This window comes from Microtus oregoni, unplaced genomic scaffold (genome assembly GCF_018167655.1).
Source record: "Microtus oregoni isolate MIOR12 unplaced genomic scaffold, Mior012 000095F_ref0000231, whole genome shotgun sequence".
NCBI classification, from domain to species: domain Eukaryota; kingdom Metazoa; phylum Chordata; class Mammalia; order Rodentia; family Cricetidae; genus Microtus; species Microtus oregoni.
Window position 1 is genome coordinate 577,270 of NW_024544708.1, and position 22,954 is coordinate 600,223.

A 22,954-nucleotide genomic window follows, 5' to 3' on the forward strand; every position below is an offset into this window, starting at 1 on the left:
GTAGGTGCCTTGGTGTGGGGAGTTATGTCTTTATGTTATCAGCCTGACTTTTTGCAAGTGATGACCTGGCACCAAACTTGCTTTATGCTGGGTCTTGGCTTGACAATCACACCTGTGGGTTTTGTCCTTGTACATTTCATTGTAGTGACAGTTAGTCTACTGTGATTTTGCATTGAGGTCTAAAATATGTGAATTGTTTGTAGCAGCCTGGAATTGGTAGACATCGCCATTCTCCTATGTTATCCTGAGTCATTGATAGAAATCAGGACCTAGGTGCATTGCAGTCTTTGTGGAAGACTAGATCTAGTTATGAAGCATATCCAGTATATTTTCTATTGATGGAAAGTAGATAATTTAGTGAGGATTCATCTTTTGATTGTTCATAGAGTAAATGCCCACATGATCGAGATGTAACCTTGAGATTACATGTGCAGTTTATATAAAAATCCATGGTAATGGGGAGATTCCACAGATGTTTTACACATGTAAATTCCAGAGAGAAGCAAACAGTGTGTTGAGTCTATGGCATCATAATCCTTCCTTGAAACAAGGTTCCTCCATCAGAGAATTATTCACCTGGTGGGTGACTTCCAAACCATAATTGCCATCTGCTGTAAGTCTGATAAAGCCATTGCTATCAGCATTGGTTCAAGTGTAGTAGTGTCCATTACAAGTTAGAAGCCAAATTTGGGGTGATAACTCATGTGTGCTTGTAGTGGAAACAAAAAAGATGCAAAAACTATAAGTCAAAGAATCTTCTGTGGTTTCAGTTCAGCACTGTTGCACCAATCTGTTTTGCAGAGTCAGAAACTTGTTGCAGATTCTGTGAGATTTCACTGTATGAATCTGTGAAGATGAAGCCACAGTTGTATGTTGAGATGATAGGATGTTGAGATAACCAAGCTGTGAGACATATGCCCTGGAGAGCTGCATACAGGGAGGGCAACCAGCAAAAGAGGGACATCTATAAAAGTTTACAGGAATAGAACTATGTAGACCCTTTGGGAATGAAGTCCTAACAGCCTGAGACAGACCTACATGATTTTTTTGTTTGCCCTGATTAGTTTTAGTCTTACCTTGGTCAAATCTTCCCTAACTATGCTCATATTCCTTCCTTTGTTTTTTTTATTTATTTTTCTTTCATAATATACAATGAGTCAATACACCCAGTTTCTCTATCTTATTTTTCCTTTTAGTAGTTAGTATTTCTTAATTCTATTTTCTTATGTTTACTATGTACTGCTGCTCTGCTTCCTTGTCTCTCTCTGTTAATAGACATTTCTCTCATAAGGTGATATCTTATTCAAAGGGTACATAAGTATAGAATCCTGAACATAATTAGCTGTTAGTCTAGGACCAAGAAAATGGAAATATATGTTAGGAGTAATGGCAGAAATTGGGTACTGAGATCATAAGATTTCAGTTGGAAATAGATAAGCTCCAGAAAAAAAGCAATTAATCCTGAGGTCATTTGTGTGATATTTTGGCTCAAATCTTTCTTCTCCTGCCTATGCTCTGGAAATTTAGTAAGACAGAATTAAAAAATAATGGGCTAGTATCTTAAAGGCCATATTGAATCTATTCAGTGGCTATCACTTATGGCTCATCCAGGTGCACAGTGGAAAAAAACAAGTGGAACAAAAATTAATGAAAATGAAAAGGTAGTTTCAGACAGCAGTCATGTGTTGAAACAGGCAGGAATTTTTAAGGAGTTTATCACCATTATAGAGAAGGTCCATGCTATGGAATGGAAGCTTATCAAGGTGCCCTAAGTATAAGTAAGACTCTGGCCACAGAAACCTTCAATTTAGGGAAGGTGTGAGCAAAGTGATTCATAGTCTCAGGAAGCTACTTCTTTTTTTTGTTTGTTTTTGTTTTTGGAGACAGGGTTTCTCTGTGGTTATGGAGCCTGTCCTGGAACTAGCTCTTGTAAACCAGGCTGGTATCGAACTCACAGAGATCTGCCTTCCTCTGCCTCCCAAGTGCTGGGATTAAAGGCATGCGCCACCACCGACTGGCAGGAAGCTACTTCTTTCAAAACCTTCTGCACCTGTGGTCCAAGCTTGTTAGTGTCCTTCACAAATAAGAAATCACACTTTTCAGCATCACCCCATGTGTTGCTCTTGGAAACAAGAAAGAATCAAAATTTAAGATCACGAATTTTTAGTTTATGGTTACAGTTTATCATTGTTGCAGGCATCTATGTTAGGCAGAGTCAGAAGCCCAGTGAGGAGACAGTGAGAGTTCATTGCATGGAGCTCTGAGGATTGAAGCCTGGCGTTGTTGGTTGTTTCTTTTACTCTTTTCTCTTTTGAGGGCCTGAACACAGTTATTAAATAAATCATACACACGGAGGCTTTTTTTTTTTTTATAAACATCTGACCATGGCTTGCTTTGGCTTCTTTCAAGGCAGGTTTTTTTTTTTTTTTAAGATTTATTTATTTATTATATATACTATATTCTGCACCAGATCTCATTACAGATGGTTGTGAGCCACCATGTGGTTGCTGGGAATTGAACTCAGGACCTTCAGAAGAACAGGCAGTGCTCCTAACCTCTGAGCCATCTCTCCAGCCTTCAAGGCAGGTTGTTTTTAACTCAATTGTTCTCTCTATCTTTTCACTCTGGCCTTCATCTTTCTCTATTCTGTATTCTCTTCTTTATTTCTACTCCATGGCTTCTGTGTAGCTAGGTGAATGTCTCTCGTTGTCCTCCCCTTTTCTTGCCTCTTCTCTTTTTCCTCCCAGAGTTGTCCTCCCATTTATTCTTTTTTGGCAGCCAGCCCTCCCTATGCTTTCTTGCCATTCTATTGGTCATTCAACTCTTTTTCATTTAAGATAGGCAAAATATCACAACTTCACAGAGCTAAACCAATGCAGCATAAAAGACTACAGCACTTCTTTGCATCATTTAATCAAAAGTTCTACAGCATAAACAAGTATAACACAATTAAAAATGCTATTTTGCAACACACTGGGTTGCATTTTGAGCCCAAACATGTTAAGATACCTAAGTTATGACACTACTTCCATGGAGACCTAGCTGCTCATAGTGAGTGGAAGTAACCAAAGAGAGAAATGCATGAGAAGTCGCAAGGACAGGGCCGTTTAAGCTATTTGAAACTGAAGCCATGCATCTGACAAGGGAGCTACAGGATTTGATGTTTATCCTGCTCAGCTTCAGTCTTGCCTTGGTCCAGTCTTCCCTCACTGTGTCTCCATCTTTCTCTCCTGGAATGTTAATGGGATTTTGTGCCACTGTATGTTGGGAGTATGTAACTTGCTCTCAGAATGTAGAAGATGTTACAGTCTCTGAATTTATAAAATGTTACTGTCAACAGATTGTCTTCGGTGCCAGAGGAGTCTTTGTACTTTTAGATAGTAGCAGATGTGGATCATTGCATGAGAATCATTGCAGAGACTGAATACACTTTTTCATTGTTGACTATGAACCAATAGTGACCGGGGTCAGAGTGTACTTCACTGAATGAACAACCTCCCAGAGAAGATCATGTACTTGAACAAGTTTCTCTCCTTGGTGGCCTTTCTTTCAATTTCCTATGAACATTTAGTAGAAAAGGCCTTTCTAGATGAAATTCCTCAGTGTATGTGATGAGTAACAATATCCTTAACTAATTTTCTGACCTTTATATCTACTGTGTTGTGGTTGATATTAATCAGTCAGCTTCCCACTCATACTGAAATGCTTTTACCATCATTATAGGGCTGATCTGTAAAATCACATAAAATATAGAAGAAACAGTTGCTGTTCAGTGCTAAGGAATTTGATAGCCTGCAGTTTTAGTTGTTTGGTTTGCTTGTCTGAGTAACCTTTGCTGTGTGGCTCCAAATTCCTGAAAGTAAAGGGAGGGGGGCTTCATTCATTGATATAGGTATGAATAATTTGCATTGGTATGGATTTTACAGTCAATTTTGTTATATGTATATGTATTTCTGATCTTGATTAAGGTATTGTGATTGTGTAGTTCATTAAAAAATGTAATGTATAATTAAGAAATGTAGGTTGTTGATAGATAATCATAAATAATAGTCAAGCTTGTAGTCATGTTAGTTAGATTTTCTAGATATATAGAGATATATTTCAGTTAGATAGACATTCTTCATATCTTTCAAAGACTGCAGAATATGGCATTTAATGTTTTAGTAACTTAGGACTTTTCATGACAATGAGACATATCTGCTCCTGGAGGCACCAATCTTCGAGAGGAAGATGGGCATCGAAGAGGATCCTTATGGAGTTTGATAGCCATTTGGGCAAGAAACTGCTCTTGCCTGGACTGTTGCATAAAATGGACACAGAGAACCCGCAGAGAGAGGACTGCTGAACTTGCCTAAAGGTGAGACGGTCTTTTGGGGTTCATGACTCATAAAAGAGTCTGCGAGACATTCTGCAGGACACAGCAGATAGGGACTTAACTGTCTTTGAAATTGCCTGCTTGATGAAAATGTCTGCTGGATACTATGGGCCTGAAGGCTGAAGATGGATGCCCCAACAGTACAAAAGAACTTTGGGTGACTGTACAGGCAGCGAGATATCTCTGTCATTTCTAGAGTTTTCTTATTTCTTGTTTACTTAGGTAGTATTATATCCTTCTGGAGTCTTTGATGGAGTTGAAGAATGGATAGGTAGTTATAATTTTCCATTGTTATGATAGAAGATAAAATAGATACAAATATTGTAACTGTGATTCTTGCTTAATAACTGTTTTGCTATATGTAATTTTACTATGTTAAAGTTAAAGCCTTTCTTTTTGTTTAAACAGAAAAAGGGGAAGTGATGTGGGGGTGTCATATATCAATCTTTTGATTTCATTGGTTAAGCAATAAAGAAACTGCTTGGATGGCCCTCATAGGTTAAAACATAGGTAGGCGGAGTAAATAGAACAGAAGGCTGGGAGAAAGAAGCTAAGTCAGGAGTCGCCATGATTCTCCCACTCCAGACAGATGCAGGTTAAGATCATTCCTGGTAAGCCAGCTCGTGGGCTACACAGGTTATAAGAAATGGGCTAGTCCAGGTGCGAGAGTTAGCTGAGAAAAGGCTAGATATAATGGGCCAAGTGGTGTTTAAAAGAATACAGTTTCCCTGTAATTATTTTGAGTAAAGCTAGCAGTGGGGGCGGCTGGGTGCCGGGGACACAGCCCGCCACTCCAACTACAACAATTCATGGCTTTTTGTTTTGATGTTATTGGGTGATGACCCTGGAATGTAGGCTCTTTACATGTCAAGCATATGTTGCTGTGCTCAGCTTCATACATATCTTGAATTTTCAATTTGACAGAGGGTTTCATTCCGATCCCCAGGATGCCATGTATTCATGACATTAATACTGCCTGAGCATTCTGAGTCATTGAAATGCAGGTGCATGAATGTTTTCCTGCTTGTTATGCTTGCTTTTAATTTTTTTACTTAATATGACTATTTTATGTGTCTGCATGGATATGCACCATATGGATACCTGGTCATCAGAATGATCAAAGCATCTCAGAATCCCGAATTTGAAATAATAAATAGTTGCAATCCCCATATAAGTACTGGAGTTTGTGACCAGGAAGAGCTCAGTAGTACTCAACCATATTTCCAGACCTGTGCTAATTAGTTGTGTCCAATATTTATATTGCTAATGTTTTCATCTGTCCATTTGTAATTATTTTAAAAATGTAGCTCCTTTTCATAAAATGTTATTGGTATTACAGATTAAAATAAGACACTTCTGATGTCTGGAATATGAATACAGAACTGGAGTGAATGCATAATTCTTTGTAGGAGCTTCAGTAAACATCTCTAAATTCTTTATATCTGATTTTTATTCACTGATTTTTGCAATGGAGACAGGGTCTTAATGTGTACTTCCACCTGTCCTGGACATGATTCCATAGACTTGGCTGGCATTCAACTCAGAGACAAATATACATACCTCTGCTTTCTGAGTCCTGTGCTTAAAGGCCATGAGTCAATATAGCCAGTTTGTCCACTGTATTTTTCTTTTTTGTAATTAGTATTTTTCCATACAATTTTCTCATGTATACTATATCCTGTTGATCTGTTTCCTTAGCTCTCCCTAGTAATAGACAGTTCTTTTGTAAGGTGGTATCCCATTCAAAGTGTATAGAAATGACAGAGGTGACTCTCCTATTCAATTTCCTTCTAAAGTGACTGTCTCATGGAATAAGAGTGGGGAATTTTATGACTATACTGTCAAAGAAGTATACATTTACAATGTTGTCACCATCATACTTCCTATTAAACACATGAATGAAATATTTTAGAGGACAGTGACCTATGATGATGTGCATATCAACTTCACTAAGGAAGAGTGGGATTTGCTGGATCCTTCCCAGAAGAATCTCTACAAAGATGTGATGCTGGAGACCTACAGGAACCTCACTACTATAGGTAAAAATGAATTTCCTTCATGTTTCAAAATAAGGGGACAACTTTTTCTTGGTTAATCATGTTCTTTTGTAAATTGATTTAGAAAGAATAAGAATGAGTTGAATAAAGCAGTCATAGTTCTAAGGTTCTCTTAAGATAACAGCTTAAATATTACACAATTTTCAATAATATACATTTTCTGGTATTATGTTTTAGGATGCATTTGGGATGACCATAATAGTGAAGAACATTGTCAATGTTCTAGAAGACATGAAAGGTAATTTTCATGTGCAAATCTGATAACAATGTGCCTCTGATAAAATTGTCATGTGTCCTGTAAGTTTTAAATAGGAGCAACAGTGTAAATAAGCACAACTTTAAGTGCACTGATGGTTATTAATTTTTCATGAATCCATATATCATATATGTGAATTGTATTTGAATGACATTCTCTTAAGAAAGGAGTCAAGAAAGCGATGCCTAAAACAGATATCACCTTTTGAAGCATAACAACATGAGAACTTTGTTGTAGATCTGCAAATACATTTCTAGCTTGCTACTCATAATACAAAAGGTATACACACTGAAGAGATAATAAGTATATCTGCAAAACTTCCTACTAAAACCAATAGCCCATAGTAAATCTTGTATTACTCATACACTTCTTGTGACCGTGCTAAGTTTAGTCAGAGGAACAGTTAGAGTCGAGTCAAGTTGTTGTGGAGAAACCTTGATATCTATACCACAAATCTGTGAGGAACAGCAAGTCAAACCCTGAGAATTCAATGTGGAAATCTTCTATTTGTTATTCTTCTTTACTAAGTATACCCTATGTTACTCTAGATACAAGCGTATGAACATAGGGATATAGTGAGTTGTAGCATACCTCTCTCTAAAAACAATTAGATGATAAGACATAGCCCCCATGCAGAGTATACTTGTTGAATTTTATTCCACTATGCAAGTAATCAGTTTTCCACCATCATTTTTAATACATGAACAAACGCACACTGCAAAAAATCCCTATGAGTTCTAGCACTGTGTAAATACTTCCTGGTGTCCTCGTTCACATAGCAAATGCATTATGATTCACAGTATAGGAGAATTCATGTATGTTAAAGCTCTGAGTTTATCCAGTTCTCTTCACATATGTATAAAATATCATATAGAAAAAAGTTTCTGCGAAGGTGAAAAGGTAAGCCATAAAAGAAAGGAATTTATCATTGGAGATATCTTCAAAGTTGCAAAACAGTGCCTAATTAAAGACTAACACATGAGTTTAGACACAGTTTTTAAAACTTAGCATCTGATTCCTTTTTACAATTGGAACATATTATAAAATTAATTCATACAAATGTTTAGGCACAACTAGTTGACTGTGGTAAAGCTTTTACATGTGCCAATTATCCTTGCAGGATTAAAAGAATTCAAACTGGAGAGAAACTTTCAGTATATCTTCAGTGTGGTAAACCCTTGACATATGACAGTCACCTTAAATGGAATGAAAGAACAAAGACTGGAGAGAAACCCTATGAATGTAATCAGTGTGGTAAGGTCTCTTCAGGTCACAGTAATCTACAAAAGCATAAAAGGACACGTACTAGAGAAAAACCCTATGGATGTTATCAGTGTGATAAGGCTTTTGATTGTCACAGTGATCTTCAAAGGCATGAAAGAACACACACTGGAGAGAAACCTTATGAATGTAATCAGTGTGGAAAGGCCTTTGCACAGCAAAGTGGTCTTCAAAAGCATCAAAGAACACATACTGGAGAGAAACCCTATAAATGTAATGAGTGTGGGAAGGCCTTTGCAGCTCACAGTAATCTTCAAAGTCATAAAAGGACACATACTGGGGAGAAACCCTATAAATGTAATGAGTGTGGGAAGGCCTTTGCAGTCCACCGTACTCTTCAATTGCATCAAAGAACACATACTGGAGAGAAACCCTATGAATGTAATCAGTGTGGGAAGGCCTTTGCACAGCACAGTGGTCTTCAAAGTCATAAAAGAACACATACTGGAGAGAAGCCTTATGGATGTAATCAGTGTGGAAAGGCCTTTGCAGAGCTGAGTGGTCTACAAAATCATAAAAGAACACATACCGGAGAGAAGCCCTATGAATGTAATGAGTGTGGTAAGGCCTTTGCAGTGCACCGTACTCTTCAATTGCATCAAAGAAGACACACTGGAGAGAAGCCCTATGAATGTAATCAGTGTGGGAAGGCCTTTGCACAGCACAGTGGTCTTCAAAGTCATAAAAAAACACATATTGGAGAGAAACCTTATGAATATAATCAATGTGGTAAGGCCTTTGCAGAGTGCTTTGCAATTGCATAAAAGATCACACTGGAAAGAAACCCTATGAATGTAATCAGTGTGGTAAGGTCTTTGCAGCTCACAGTAATCTTAAGAGGCTTACAAGATCTCACTCTAGGTAGAAACCCTATGAATGTAATCAGAGTGATAAGACCTTTCCTGGCCATTGTATTCATCAAGTGCATAAAACATACTGGAGAGAAACCCTATTATCATAATCAGTGTGGTAAGGCCTTTGCACATCACTGTCATTTTCAAAGGCATAAAATAACACACAGTAGAGAGAAACCCTTTGATTTTATTCAGTGTGCTAAGACCTTTGCAGATCACAGTAATATTTACAGGCATACAAAAACACATGCTGGTGAGAAACAGTACGAATGAAATCAGTGTGATAAAGCCTTTTCATGTCTTATTCATCTTCAAATGTACAAAAGTACATATTCAGGAAAGAAACTGTGAGTATAATTTGTGTGGTAAATCCTTTGTCACAATAATCTCCAACTACATGAAATAAACCCTTCTGGAGAGAAACTATGAATTTAATGAGTGTAGTTTTCAAAATCATGAGAAAAATCATATTGTAGTGAAACTCTTAAATTAATTCAGTGTGCTAAAGTTTTCTACTTTATACTGGAGTAAAACTTTTTGGTAATCAGTCTGATAATGCTTTTTCATATTACAGTAGTCTTTGGGTACCTGAAGAAGAAATTGAGGGTTTATTCTAAATTATTTTTTTAAATTTATTTATTATGTATACAATATTCTGTCTGTGTGTATGGCCAGAAGAGGGCACCAGACCCCATTACAGATGGTTGTGAGCCACCATGTGGTTGCTGGGAATTGAACTCAGGACCTTTGGAAGAGCAGGCAATGCTCTTAACCTCTGAGCCATCTCTCCAGCCCTCTAAATTATTTTTTAAGACATTAAGCCAATACACTTAAAGTCAGTTAATCAACATTTATTCTGTAGAGAAAAATTGATAGTGTCAATGATCTGTTCAAGCATTATGATACCTCCTTATTTTTTTTGCACCAGCAAACTGATGGCCAAAACCTAATTTATGAATATATGAAGTCTTATGGGTAGGAGAAAGGTCCTTTCAAAGAAACATACCCTGGTCCTGAAATGAAATCCAAAGGAAACACTTTGCCGGGCTGTGGTGGCGCACGCCTTTAATCCCAGCACTCGGGAGGCAGAGGCAGGCAGATCTCTGTGAGTTCGAGGCCAGTCTGGTCTACAAGAGCTCGTGCCAGGACAGGCTCCAAAGCTACAGAGAAACCCTGTCTCGAAAAACTAAAAAAAAAAACAAAGGAAAGGAAACATACTTTGGCCCTGAATCTAGAGCTAGTTAAAGAAACATCATGCCAGGTGATGGTGGCGCATGTCTTTAATCCCAGCACTCGGGAGGCAGAGGCAGGCAGATCTCTGTGAGTTCCAGACCAGCCTGGTCTACAGAGCTAGTTCCAGTACAGGCTTCAAAGCCACAGAGAAACCCTGTCTCGGAAAAAAAAAAAAAAAAAGAAAGAAACAACATCACCCCCAAAACAGAGCCAAATGTTAAAAATAGGAAATATACTTTGAATCTTAAACCAGAGTCAAAGAAACACACTCTACTCTTGTCCAACTGAACACAAAACCAATCCCAGAGCTCAAAATCTAGTGCTGGAAATATTTTAAAGTCTATTTATATCAGTTTGGAGTCTGAAATAGGCACAAACTCATAAAGAAGAAATCCCTATTCATGAAAACAGTTTGTTAATGAATTTAGATTTCACAGTTGTCTTTAGATTCAAGAATAATTGTTTCTCTTCATAGCCTTAAAGTAAGCAAATTATGTACCATGTTTACTCCAGACTGGTGGAGGAGATCATGGCAGTGTGGTTTCTATTTTGAAACATGAGATAGTCACTAAAGTGTGCTCTGTTTGTGGCAAATCCATTTAGTGAAGTTTATTTTGTAGTCCTTATATTCCTTCTGTGACTTTTGTTCAGCTTCTGTTGTGCCTGTACCTAGTGATAGGTATTTTTCTGCTGTAACGTATATAATGGAGCCCCCATCATATAATTGTCCCATTGGTTATTGAAATGTCAGACCATGTTTGATCATACTTTTCAAGTAAGGGTGGTGGTTAGTTGCTCCTAGTTGAGTCTCATCTTTTCAAAAATTTCCTTGAGATTTGTTGTTTGTTATTTGTCTTAGCTTGGATGTCAGCAATGATTTAGGTATACATTTGAACTCATGATGCTTATGTGTTTTCCTCTTGAGTACAACAAATCCAAGGGTAGGTGATGAACTCCCAATGTGTGCTGTTTCTTCAAGAGATTTAACAATGTTAATGTTAAAAAGACTGATAAAAGAAATTATAAGAAACATTAAATATCTCATGTATGTATTCAAAGAAATATTTTCATTTATCTGATATAGATGTAGTAAAGTATGATAGTCAGCCATCAACTGTGTATCTAATACCAAAGTTTGATGTTCTATAGGGATTTAGGTTAGTTTTATTGTCTTGCACAAAACAGTCTTTTTCCACTGATCCATCTCACTGGTGCTCAACTTCAACTTGAAGAAATATTACAACAGTAAAATTTGTTCATTTTGATGACTAGACATTTATAACAGTTTCTCAGAACCAAAATTATATGCCAGAGAATTGTCTCATTTAGACAAATAAATAAATAGGGAATAGAGATTGAGGAAGACCTTTCATATCAACATTTGGCCTTCAGACACAAATGCTACACAGCACTTGGTGGGCCAGTCTTGAGATTACACAAAATTGTGTCAAAAACTAAACCAAAACCACACAGTGACAACAACAACAAAACAGAAGTTGTGAAGGGCTAAGAAGACAGGTAAGCTAGTCTTGTGAGCTTAAGGATCTCAATTTGAGCCCCAAAATTCATTTTGAGAAGAAAAAGAAAAAAAGGTATGGTCACAAGCAATGGGACTGGGACATGTAGACAAATGGGTACCTTGTCTTGTTAGTTAGCTAGACTAGTGTTTTTGAAAAGTTACAGAGCAATCAGAGACTCTATCTCAAAAGAAATAAAATAAAACTTGGAGAACTGACACCAGAGGTTGGCTTCTATCTTACACACACACACAACCATGAACTGCCAGGTTCTCTGGCAGGAAGAGCAGTAGCAGAGGCAGGCCTGCCCAGTTCTCCCTGGGACTGAGCAGAATGGTGAGTATCAGATGTTCCAGCCCTTCCCCCCTGGCCTCCAGGGAGAAACACACCCACTGGTTAGGATCAAGGGACAAGATGGATAAGCTTTTGTGCCCCATGATCTTTTTTTTAATTTTTGTTAATTTTTTTTTTCAATTTTTATTTTTAAGTTTGCGTCTGATTTCCCTAGAATCTGGTTTCTGGAATAAGTTATGCTTCTGGTTTATGAGACTTTGGGGGTCTGTCCCCATATTTGCATGACCCCCCTGGACCCAACATTTTGGTGGTTTGTATGAGGATGTTCAAACCTCTTTCTAAGGGGACATCCCAGTTTCCGGTTTTTGGCGAACTTTATTATTCTGTTTTTGCTCATTGGTAAGTTTCTGGGTCTGGTGACTGGTGTCTGGACAGTCTGGATGCTCAATTAGATATAGTGGACATGCTTTTTTAGAAAAAACATTTATTTATTAATTATGTATACAATATTCTGTCTATGTGTATGCCTGCAGGCCAGAAGAGGGCACCAGACCCCATTACAGATGGTTGTGAGCCACCGTGTGGTTGCTGGGAATTGAACTCAGGACTTTTGGAAGAGCAGGCAATGCTCTTAACCTCTGAGCCATCTCTCCAGCCCCTGTGGACATGCTTTTAACCTCAGAGCTGAAGGAAAATGTGGGATGGTTTCATTTCTCCTCTGGTTAGAACTGGAACGGGATGACATGGCCCAACATGCAGCATTCCCTCTTCTGAGTCTGCTGGCTTCTTGTCTTCCCATTTTATTTTCTTGTTATTCTATTTGTTGTCAGTCTTCTCGTTGTGATCATGTGTGAAGTAATTTTCATTATGGGAAAAGCTTCTTCCAAACCTCAAGCTCCCCTGGACCTTGTCCTTTCTCATTTTCAGGATTTCAAGGAGGCCACTGCAGTCTCTGTTGCCCCTGCGAAGCTGGAGCTACTAAAGAAAAACCTTTTACTTTCTTGCAGAGAAACACTCCCTCCCCTCCTCCTGCCCCCAACTTGCTACTTAGGTGCTGAGCCCACTTCACCTGTGTTTAGGGAAGCCACGGGTGGTGGGTGGAGGGAGAAGGTATCTCCTGCTCTCTTTCTCTCTCTCTCTCTCTCTCTCTCTCTCTCTCTCTCTCTCTGCACTTTGGGACTTCCTGATGGGGATGGCAGCTCTCACCTGTTTTATGTCCTCTTTCAAGTAGTGATCTGTATAACTGGAAACTTCAGACTCCTTCCTTTACTGAGAAACCCCAAGTGCTAAATAAAATATCTCCTAGATACTGTCCTGTTTACACATTCCCAGATGTGGGGGTGGATTGCTCCCTAAATAGAAGAGATAGAATTCAGCAAAAATGCTATAAGCAGGTTCCAGTATGAGATGAGATAGTTGAACCACTAATGATGGGGCATTCATTAAGGAGGTGATCTTAGAGCACTTGGTAGACAGCCCACCAATCTGTCTAAGGCTCCTGAGAACCAAATGGCAGTCAACCCGGCTTTCATCAACCAAGCAGTCCCAGATAGTAAGAGGAAGCTTCAGCCACTTAAAAACTTGAAGGTAAAACTCAGACTAAATTGATTGCTTTAGCCACTAAGGTTTATAACAACAGAAAAACACCTAAGGATAAACAAGTTCAGGGACTGACAAAAGTCTTACTGGCAGATAAGAGCAGGAGACCCGATGGGCAGAGGGAACACAGACTGTCCCAAATAGCCAACAGGCAATAATGCCCACAAAGAAGAAACGGGACAAAAAGTCCTAAAATTGCCAAATCCAGAAGCCTGAAAGAGCTGAAAGGTTTGAAGCCTCCCCTTGAGCCTTGGGTAACCCTAAAAGTGGAGGGTTAATCTGTTGATTTCCTAGTGGACACAGTTGCTCACAATTCAGTGTTAAAAACTCTATTGGGGCCTCTGTCAGACAAAAAAATGTGGGTTCAAGGTATGGGATTAGGAAGAAAGAAATTCATGCATTCCTTTATAGTTACCCCTGAATGCCCTTACCCCCTCCTGGAAAGAGACTTATTGGCTAAAATGAAAGCCCAAATTTATTTCATTGGGAAAGGGGTGACGATCTCCCCATGGCCTGAAGTCTGTGCCTTATTTCTAGATCTGAAAGAATACAGGCTCTTCTAACAGGCACTCACTTTAGAGGCCTCTTCTCTAATGGCTAAACTCTAGTGCTCCATCCCAGGAGTGTGGAAACTAATTCACCTGGACTAGTGATTCAGGAGCCCCCAGTTGTAGTCACCTTAAAAGCCAATGCCCAAGAGATGAGGGTGAGACAGTTCCCCATGACCCCAGAGGCCAAGTTGAGCATTACTAAATATATCATTCAGTTCCTGGAGCATGGAATCCTAATGTCTTGCCAGTCTCCACAAAACACTCTGCTTCTGCCAGTTAAAAAGCTAGGGACCAGTGACTTTCAACCCATGCAAAATCTTAGGAAGATTAATTAACAGGTTAAAGATAATCATGTTACAATTCCCAACCCCTACACTCTCCTGAGCACCCTCTCCCAGGAGCTTCAAGTGTATTCAGTTCTAGATCTTAAAAATGCCTCTTCAGTTTAACTCTTGAATCCAAGAGTCAGCTGCCTTTTGCTTTCGAGTGACATCACCAAGACCAGGTGTTGTTCCTTTTGCAAACTACAGCTCCCAGCATTCCCCTGGACTGGAAGCCGCAAAGGCACAGGACACTTCTCCCAGATGCCCTTGCATCCCTCATTAAAAGACGGGGGTCGCCACGAGCCCCCTCTCTCTCCCCCCCTTCCTTTAGTCTCTGCACACCCATACCCTACGTGTTGTTACCCCTCCCCCATTAAAGTGCACCCACGTGGGACCGCCGTGTGTCTGTGTCTCCTTCCTAACCCCACACCGCCGTGTTTCTCGCGTAAGGTCTCCACTCTTGTCTGTCTAACCCCCGCAGACAAGAAAGGCAGAAACAAGAATAACACCAGGGCTTCAGTGGTAAGCTCACCTGGACTTGCCTGCCACAAGGATTCAAAAATTTCTCAACCATCTCTGATAAAGCCTTACAATGAGACTTAAAGGATTATCAGTCCCTATAGCTGGAGGTTCCTCTGAGCTTCAGGCCCTGTCAGATTCTATTCACTCACTTTTAGGATTTCAGGAATCTAGCAGTAGATTTTGCCAGCCTTCCCTGCCCCTCTCTGCCTCAGGAGTCCAGGCTACAGCAGGCTCCTGTCTGTGCCTGCACCTCTGGCAGCCAGGGAGAGGACCGCCCCTCCCCCACAGGTACTGTGGTCAGTCTCGAACCAAATACCCAGGAGGAGCCAGGAGGACAGAGGCAAGCAGAGATGACTGCAAGGCCAGGTGCCGAGGATGGCCACTGTCAGTCACTTCTGGAAGATAATTGGTTTAGGTCTCACAAAATGACACCTGTTCCAAAGCAGCAGAGCAGGAAAGACCGGAGCAGTGGAGCTACAGGAGCAGACCCACCAGGAAAGTGCAACTGGCCTGCAGCCCCTCCCCCACCTAAAATTCAGCTGGAAATAGTAAAAAAAAGTTTTGTCTGTTTTAAATGCATAAGCATGGCCACTAACTGCTTATTTCCAAATTTATAAGTTAGCCATGCTCAGTGTGTCCTGGCTGCAGCCCTGACTGACTCCCTAAACTCAATATTTACCTCTAAATATTCTGGTTATTGAGTCTGATATATAATTGCTTTTCTTTACCTTCTCAGGAGACAGTCTCAATGGGGTATAAACTTGTTCTGCTATTACGCAAAGAATGATTATTGTTGAGTCCACAGGGACATGCAAACATGGGGACAGACCTGAAGCAAACTTTATTCCAGAAACTAGATGCCAGGAAAACCAGAAGCAAACATTAAAAAAAAACCACAGGGCACAGAAGCTTATCAGCCAGCTGAGGCCAGAGGCAGAGATGGTGTTTGTTAGGAGGTGGCAAAAGGCAGATTTCTGAACCCATATTTTTATAGCAGGGTCACCAAGCATTAGGTCTGAACAAAGGAATTTTTGTGATCTAGCCCTGACCAGTGGATCACTGGAGACACTAAGGTGGGGAGTAGGTTCTAACATCAATAGGTAACTAGGCAGCTATCATGAAATGTTTCAGAGGAGACTACAGTGAAAGTCACTAATTTCAAGAAAACAGATGTCTTGGGCTGGAGAGATGGCTCAGAGGTTAAGAGCATTGCCTGCTCTTCCAAAGGTCCTGAGTTCAATTCCCAGCAACCACATGGTGACTCACAACCATCTATAATGAGATCTGGTGCCCTCTTCTGGCATGCAGGCAGGCATGGAAGGAATGTTGTATACATAATAAATAAATAAATATAAAAAAAAAAGAAAACAGATGTCTTTAGCAATTAGTTAGAAAAAGGGACTGCTAATAATATCAGAGGGTTGATAAATTAGAATAATTAGTTCTTAGGTGGGGAACTTAAAGGATAGCAGAAAGTTTCTCACACTATCTCAAGGTAAATCTCAGATAGAGATTGCCTTTCTTTAAAATCTTCATGAGACGAGTTCATTAGTCAAGCCAGTGTCTGCACTTAATCCACCGTCTCCCCTGGTGTTTTCAGGCAGTGTATACTGAAGCCCCATGCCTTCCCTTTGATGGAGCCAGTTTCCAATAACAGAGACAGTGCCTAAGAGTATATCTCTGTCTCCTGTTTGGGCCCTTGCGGGTCCAACACAGATTCCCTAACTGGACTGGAACGGAGTCGTGAGGAAAAATCAGACGCAGCTTACATGGTCTTCATGGAAGGGCAAGATCTCTCTCCAAAGATCTCTCTTTGTTATCCAAACACCTTACATATCACCACATCATTTGAGCAGGAAAACACATTAGGCTGTCTCCTAGGCAATCAGGTGCATGGGCTCTTAGTCAGGTCCCGCTTCTACCTGTAAACTAGCAGTCAGCTAGGCCCTGAATTAGCATCTCTATAAGACATCCTCCAAATTACAAAGAAAGGAAGCACCAAACCTCTTAACTCTTATGTCATCAGCTTCAGCCAACGTCTCTTCTCAGGTAATCTACATTCTAACAAAAGAAGCTAGGAGCAGCACATCCTGGCTATTGTTAGGCAGAGACAGCTCAGAGTTACCAGGCTAATGGCTCTTGTGCCATACCGAAATATGGACCTACAGTCTCCTAAAGGTTAACTCAGTTCATATCTGTCCTTTATCAGGGATGGCCAGGAAACTACTCTCAGTTTGCAGAGTGAAGCTCTTGTAAATAGAGCTATGGGTTGTAAACTGAAATAGTCCACTGTTAATAGTTAATCCTCAAGCTGCTAGAAAGCTGCTGAACGTCTGTTCTCATTCTTCTAGACTTACAACTTTGTGTTTCTTTATTTCTACATTCTTATTTTTAGAATCTACGTTTTTATATTCTTATTCTTGGACTCTTCTGTTATCCCAATTTCTTTACTAAACTCATCATCTGTGATGAAAAGGTTTTTTCTTGATGCAAAAAGAGCTTCAATTCAACATCATTATTCTTGACTAAATCTGACAGGAATAGAAAGTCATAGTTTTATAAAAGCAGCTAACATGTTATAGACAGTTAAAGAAATACAAGCTAAGAGTCAACTTATAAATGACAAGTTGTTGGTCATAGTCATGCTAAGTACTGATATGATTAATTGCAGACAAAAACCTTACCTAGTCCCCTGTGTGCTTAGGACAAATAGCTGTTGGCAAGGATTGTCTGCTTAGATATAGCAATGGACAGACAGTCCTCAAATGCTCAGAGTTCTGCAGAAAAAAATGTCATTCAAATGTTTTACTAAAAAGTGTTTTGTAATAAAGGACATGCCAGTTCCAGACTGCTCCTCTATTTCCTCCAAAGAAGACAGATAGGTACAAAAGATCTACTCAAAACTGGCTCAAATATGGCAGCACTAGCCACTGAGCAAACCTGCTTTTCACCTCAACTACTGCAAAGACTCTCTTCTGAAGGTGGAGAAAATGGGACACTCGAAATTGACTATCTTGAATTGCTTAAGGCAAAATATAGGCTGGTCCTCCCATGAATCCTTACTCCACAGAAACCTATGGGACCTTGCCAGCCTGAAGATGGATGTTGCCCTATCACCTGCCCTCAATGACCATGGAGGACCCCGGGGTAGCTGTCTAAGCAGCCAGCAAGTAAGTCTCTACTGTTTTTTTTTTTAATTTATTTATTTGCTATGCATACGCGACATTCTGCCTCCATGTATGCCTGCAGGCCCGAAGGGGGCGCCAAATCTCATTACAGATGGTTGTGAGCCACCATGTGGTTGCTGGGAATTGAACTCAGGACCTCTGGAAGAGCAGCCAGTGCTCTTAACCACTGAGCCATATCTCCAGCCCCTCTACTGTTTTTTTAAGTAGATACCTAAGTAAAATTTATTCCTCTCAGAACTCTGATGCTGTTTTATGATTAATAGCTTTGCCAGCTTAGAAGCAGCAACCAAGGCTTCAGCTGCCTTCTCAGTTCTAAGATTCAGGTCACAGGTCTCGCTCTCTTTGAACCAATACAAAGTCTAGACACAGCTTATCTTGCTACCAGACTCAAAGAGCAAGATAGAGTAAGAGAGACAGAGAGAAAGAGAGATAGGGAGAAAGACAGAGAGACACAGAGAAGAGACAGAAAAACAGAGAGAGAAAAAGACATACATGTGCATAGAGAGAAACTCACAAAAAAGATTTCAGTATAATTTCTTACCATTCCTTTATTTAAAGGAATTTTACAGGGACTGCTCTCAGTGGTCAGTGCCCTATACATGCTAGTAAAGTAAATAAAAGTTGTTTAATGATACAAAGTTTAAGATAGGAGGATCTAGGGGCTGGAGAGATGGCTCAGAGGTTAAGAGCATTGCCTGCTCTTCCAAAGGTCCTGAGTTCAATTCCCAGCAACCACATGGTGGCTCACAACCTGGTCTGGTGCCCTCTTCTGGCCTGCGGGCATACACACAGAAAGAATATTGTATAAATAATAAATAAATAAATAAATAAATATAAAAAAAGATAGGAGGATCTAAAAGAGTTTGAGGGTCTTAGAAAGTGTTTTAAGATATGTAAAAGAAACTGACTTAATTTATGTAAATAAAATAGTTTCAGGGTACAAAAAGTGATTTGAGATGTGTAAATGCAAGTTCTAAAAGTCTGAGGATAAAAAGGCTTAAATGTTGATTAAAAAAATTCATTAGAGCCGGGCGGTGGTGGCACACGCCTGTAATCCCAGCACTTGGGAGACAGAGACAGGCGGATCTCTGTGAGTTTGAGGCCAGCCTGGTCTACCAAGGGAGTTCCAGGACAGGCTCCAAAGCTACAGAGAAACCCTGTCTCCAAAAACAAAAACAAAAAAAAAATTCATTAGAGATATTTTTTAAAAGCATGTTTCAAATTTCTCTCATGCTCCAAAATTTCACAGTCTTAACATTAATTGGCAAAATTCTGATTAGCTATTAATCGAGCTCTGCAGAGTATTCAAAGATGCTTTTCATTGTACAGAAAAACAACGTCACAGCTTTCTAGTTAAAAAATTTTAACATTTTCGGACTGGAGAGATGGCTCAGTGGTTAAGAGCATTGCCTGCTCTTCCAACGGTCCTGAGTTCAATTCCCAGCAACCACATGGTGGCTCAGAACCATCTGTAATGAGGTCTGGTGCCCTCTTCTGGCCTGCAGACATACACACAGATAGAATATTGTATGCATAAAAAATAAATAAATATTTTTAAAAAAATTTTTTTTAACATTTTCAACCAGATTCATATCTGGCATGAGTATACTGCCGTTTTTGCAATGTAAATATCAGTACAGATTATAAACAGGGAAATGTTAATATGTCTAAAACTTATATCTTTTCATCACTTAAAAATTCATGCAAGCTTCAGAGTACTGAAGAAGTCCTGAAACTTAAATCCACTTCTCACAAATCAAAAGGACTCCAGATAAGTACAACCTAAAATTCCCGCTCCAAAGCCACAGAGAAACCCTGTCTCGAAAAACAAACAAACAAACAAAAAAAACAACAACCTAAAATTCCCTACCTATCTGTTCCTAAAGATGTTTCTCTCCCTCTCCGGTCTTAAGACTTTGCTACTTCCCTAAAAGTTTCCATTGTAATTTTTCCTTTAAAGTTTTAAAATTTAATGCTTCTGTCTGGTCTTCATCTGTCTAGCAGGGTTTCACTTGGCTGACAGACACTTCCAAGCATCCACTGTTGACTACAATCTCATGAGCCCTGGAATTGCTAAAAGCTGACATGGACTGATCCAATTGACAAGAATGCGGCTTGTCTCCAGCTGGGTCAGACCAGACTTTCCTGTTTAGTGCCCATCATTCCCACCTTACCTTTGAGTGGCCTTCCAGCATTCCTGGTCCCTGGCCATCTATGCCCCATTTCAGCTTGAAGCAGCTACAGAAAAAGAATATATCATCCCTGTCCCTAGACTGAGCTACAGAAAGGCCAAGTCAAAAATAAATCAAAATCTTTAATCAAAAATAAATCAAAGATTTAATTCACATTGCAAATCCAAAGGAGGAAATAAAGAGCCTGAGAATAAGAATATGAAAATGATTATTCCAAAAATAAGAATGTAGAAATAAAGAAATAGAAAGTTGTAAGTCTAGGAGAATGAGAACAGATTGTCAGCAGCTTTCTCAGCAGCTTGAGGATTAACTATTAATTAAATTAAAAGTGGACTATTTCACTTTACAACCCACAGCTCTATTTACAAGGCTAAAGCTTCTTTCTCTCTGTAAACTGAGAGTGGTGTCCTGGCCATCCTTGATAGATGACAGATTTGAACTGAGTTAACCTTTAGGAGACAGAAATACATTACCTCTGGTTTAGGCACTGTCCCTTTTATGGGAAACTGGCATCATCAAAGGGAAGGCATGGGGCTTCAGTATACAAAGCCAAAATACCAGGAGAGACCTTGGGACTAAGTACAGACACTAGTTTGACTAATAAGTTCGGGTAACGGAGGTTGTAAAGAAAGACGATCTATATCTATGATTTACCTTGAAATAGTGTGAGAAACTTTCTGCTATCTTCTAAGTTCCCAGCCTAAGAACCAATTATTATTATTATTTTGGGGGGGCGGGGTTCAAGACAGGGTTTCTCTGTAGCTTTGGTGCCTGTCCTGGAACTAGCTCTTGTAGACCAGGCTGACCTCAAACTCCCAGAGATCTGCCTGCCTCTGCCTCCCGAGTGCTGGGATTAAAGGCGTGCTTCTTTAAATGATGCAAACACGTGTTGCAGTTTTTGATTAGAGTTAACCTGGGGTCAAGAGGCTGCAGCAGTAAGCAGCTGACAGGAAGTTGGAGGGAGAAACTAAGTGTAGGGAGAGTTCTTAACTGGGGGTTGACTAGAAGGGCATCACTTTTTGGTGAAATGCAAGTAATGAAAAGACATTAGCAACTTGCTATTTCAACCTCTTTGAAAAAGCAGTACTCCACTTCAACTTTTAAATCCCAAGGTCCATAGAAGGATAGAGATTTAGATATCTAGTCTCTTAGTGACCTTCATAGCATACCCTATGTTATATATCTCCAGGAGTGGGAGGCCAGAACCCGGGGGAACAGAATTCCTTCATTGCTACAGCCCGTGACTTAACCAAACAAATTTTAATATAAGACATAGACTCTTTAGGCTAGGTTAACTATTGAAACATTCAGCAGATGTTTCTTGTTTGGTGTTTATCAAGCTGGTTGTAATTCTAATTTTATGTTTATTTTACGTCTTCTTTTCCCTGGATAATACTTGATATTTGTTCTTATTGTAGATAGTCTTGTATTAGGTCCTCTTGGCTTCTGGATTCTGTTCTAGTTGCCAGCACACACAGAAGACTGTGGATCACTACTCTTTCTGTGAGCTTCTCCCCAAATAAATAAAACTTTGTTATAGTCCATTCCTGGCTATTGTGGAACTCTTTTTTATGACCACATGTTTGAGAATACACTGATCATAGTCTCAGACCTGCTTGATTCAAGTGCCTCCAAGGCAGTAAAAAGACCTATATCTATCTATAGGCAGAGAGAAAAACAGATAAATATTTTGACTTGAATTCATGATAAGAGATATATCATGGCATAGTATACAAAGTTATAATTACTACTGTCTTATTTACAGCTGTATTTTAATATCAAAATTGTGACTAGTGTCTTTATTGTAAAAAGCAAGGAAGAGAAGAGAAAATCCTGAAAAAATGCTTTTGGGGAATCTCATGCCTTTCCAAGTAAGCAGCCCTTTTTATTTTACTTTTTTTTTTTTTTTTTTTTTTGGTTTTTTGAGACAGGGTTTCGCTGTGGTTTTGGAGAGCCTGTCCTGGAACTAGCTCTTGTAGACCAGGCTGGTCTCGAACTCACAGAGTTTCGCCTGCCTCTGCAAGCAGCCTTTTTTAAAGTTAGGTAGATGGAGGGAGGGATCAAAGGCTATCCAGCAACACTGGAAGGAGATAACTCATTTTTCAGTGTAGGCAGTCAGGACAAGTAAAAGACCAAACCTGCCCCACAGCCTGTGGCATGCAAAGGGCAAAGATACAAGGCATAATCTTTTCAGTCCTCATCACATCTGCAGGACCCGCATGGGACAGGGCAAGGAACATGGAGTCTCAAGTGGGCAAGTCCCTCAGAGAGGCCCCTCAGCCTGACCCACCTTAGGATATTGTGCCTGCCAGTTTTTTTTTTTAATATTTATTTATTTATGTATGTATGTATGTATACAATATTCTGTCTGTGTGTATGTTTGCAGGCCAGAAGAGGGCACCAGACCCCACTACAGATGGTTGTGAGCCACCATGTGGCCGCTGGGAATTGAACTCAGGACCTTTGGAAGAGCAAGCAATGCTCTTAACCTCTGAGCCATCTCTCCAGCCCCTGCCTGCCAGTTTTGAACTCAGGGCTACCCCACCAGCTCCCACAATCTTCAGAACAGCTAGCTTGTCTCCAAACACACAAATATTCTTCTGCCATTGCATCAGTAAGTCTGTTGTTAGGATTTCATCTGGGATGCTATTTTAAATGGCATTTAAAGGTTAAAGTGCTTATTACACGACAATAATAATATTCACATTCATT

The 22,954-nt window shown here is 39.7% G+C and overlaps 1 protein-coding gene across 1 annotated transcript; it reads left to right on the forward strand.

The window, feature by feature from the left end:
* Positions 1-6,363: 6,363 nt before the first annotated feature.
* Positions 6,364-9,984, forward strand: LOC121442794 (zinc finger protein 120-like). The gene is made up of 3 exons (XM_041644406.1): positions 6,364-6,414; positions 6,610-6,670; positions 7,809-9,984. Exons 1-3 carry the CDS (start codon positions 6,381-6,383, stop codon positions 8,731-8,733), a joined length of 1,020 nt encoding a protein of 339 aa, XP_041500340.1. The 5' UTR covers positions 6,364-6,380; the 3' UTR covers positions 8,734-9,984.
* The last annotated feature ends 12,970 nt before the right edge of the window (positions 9,985-22,954 follow it).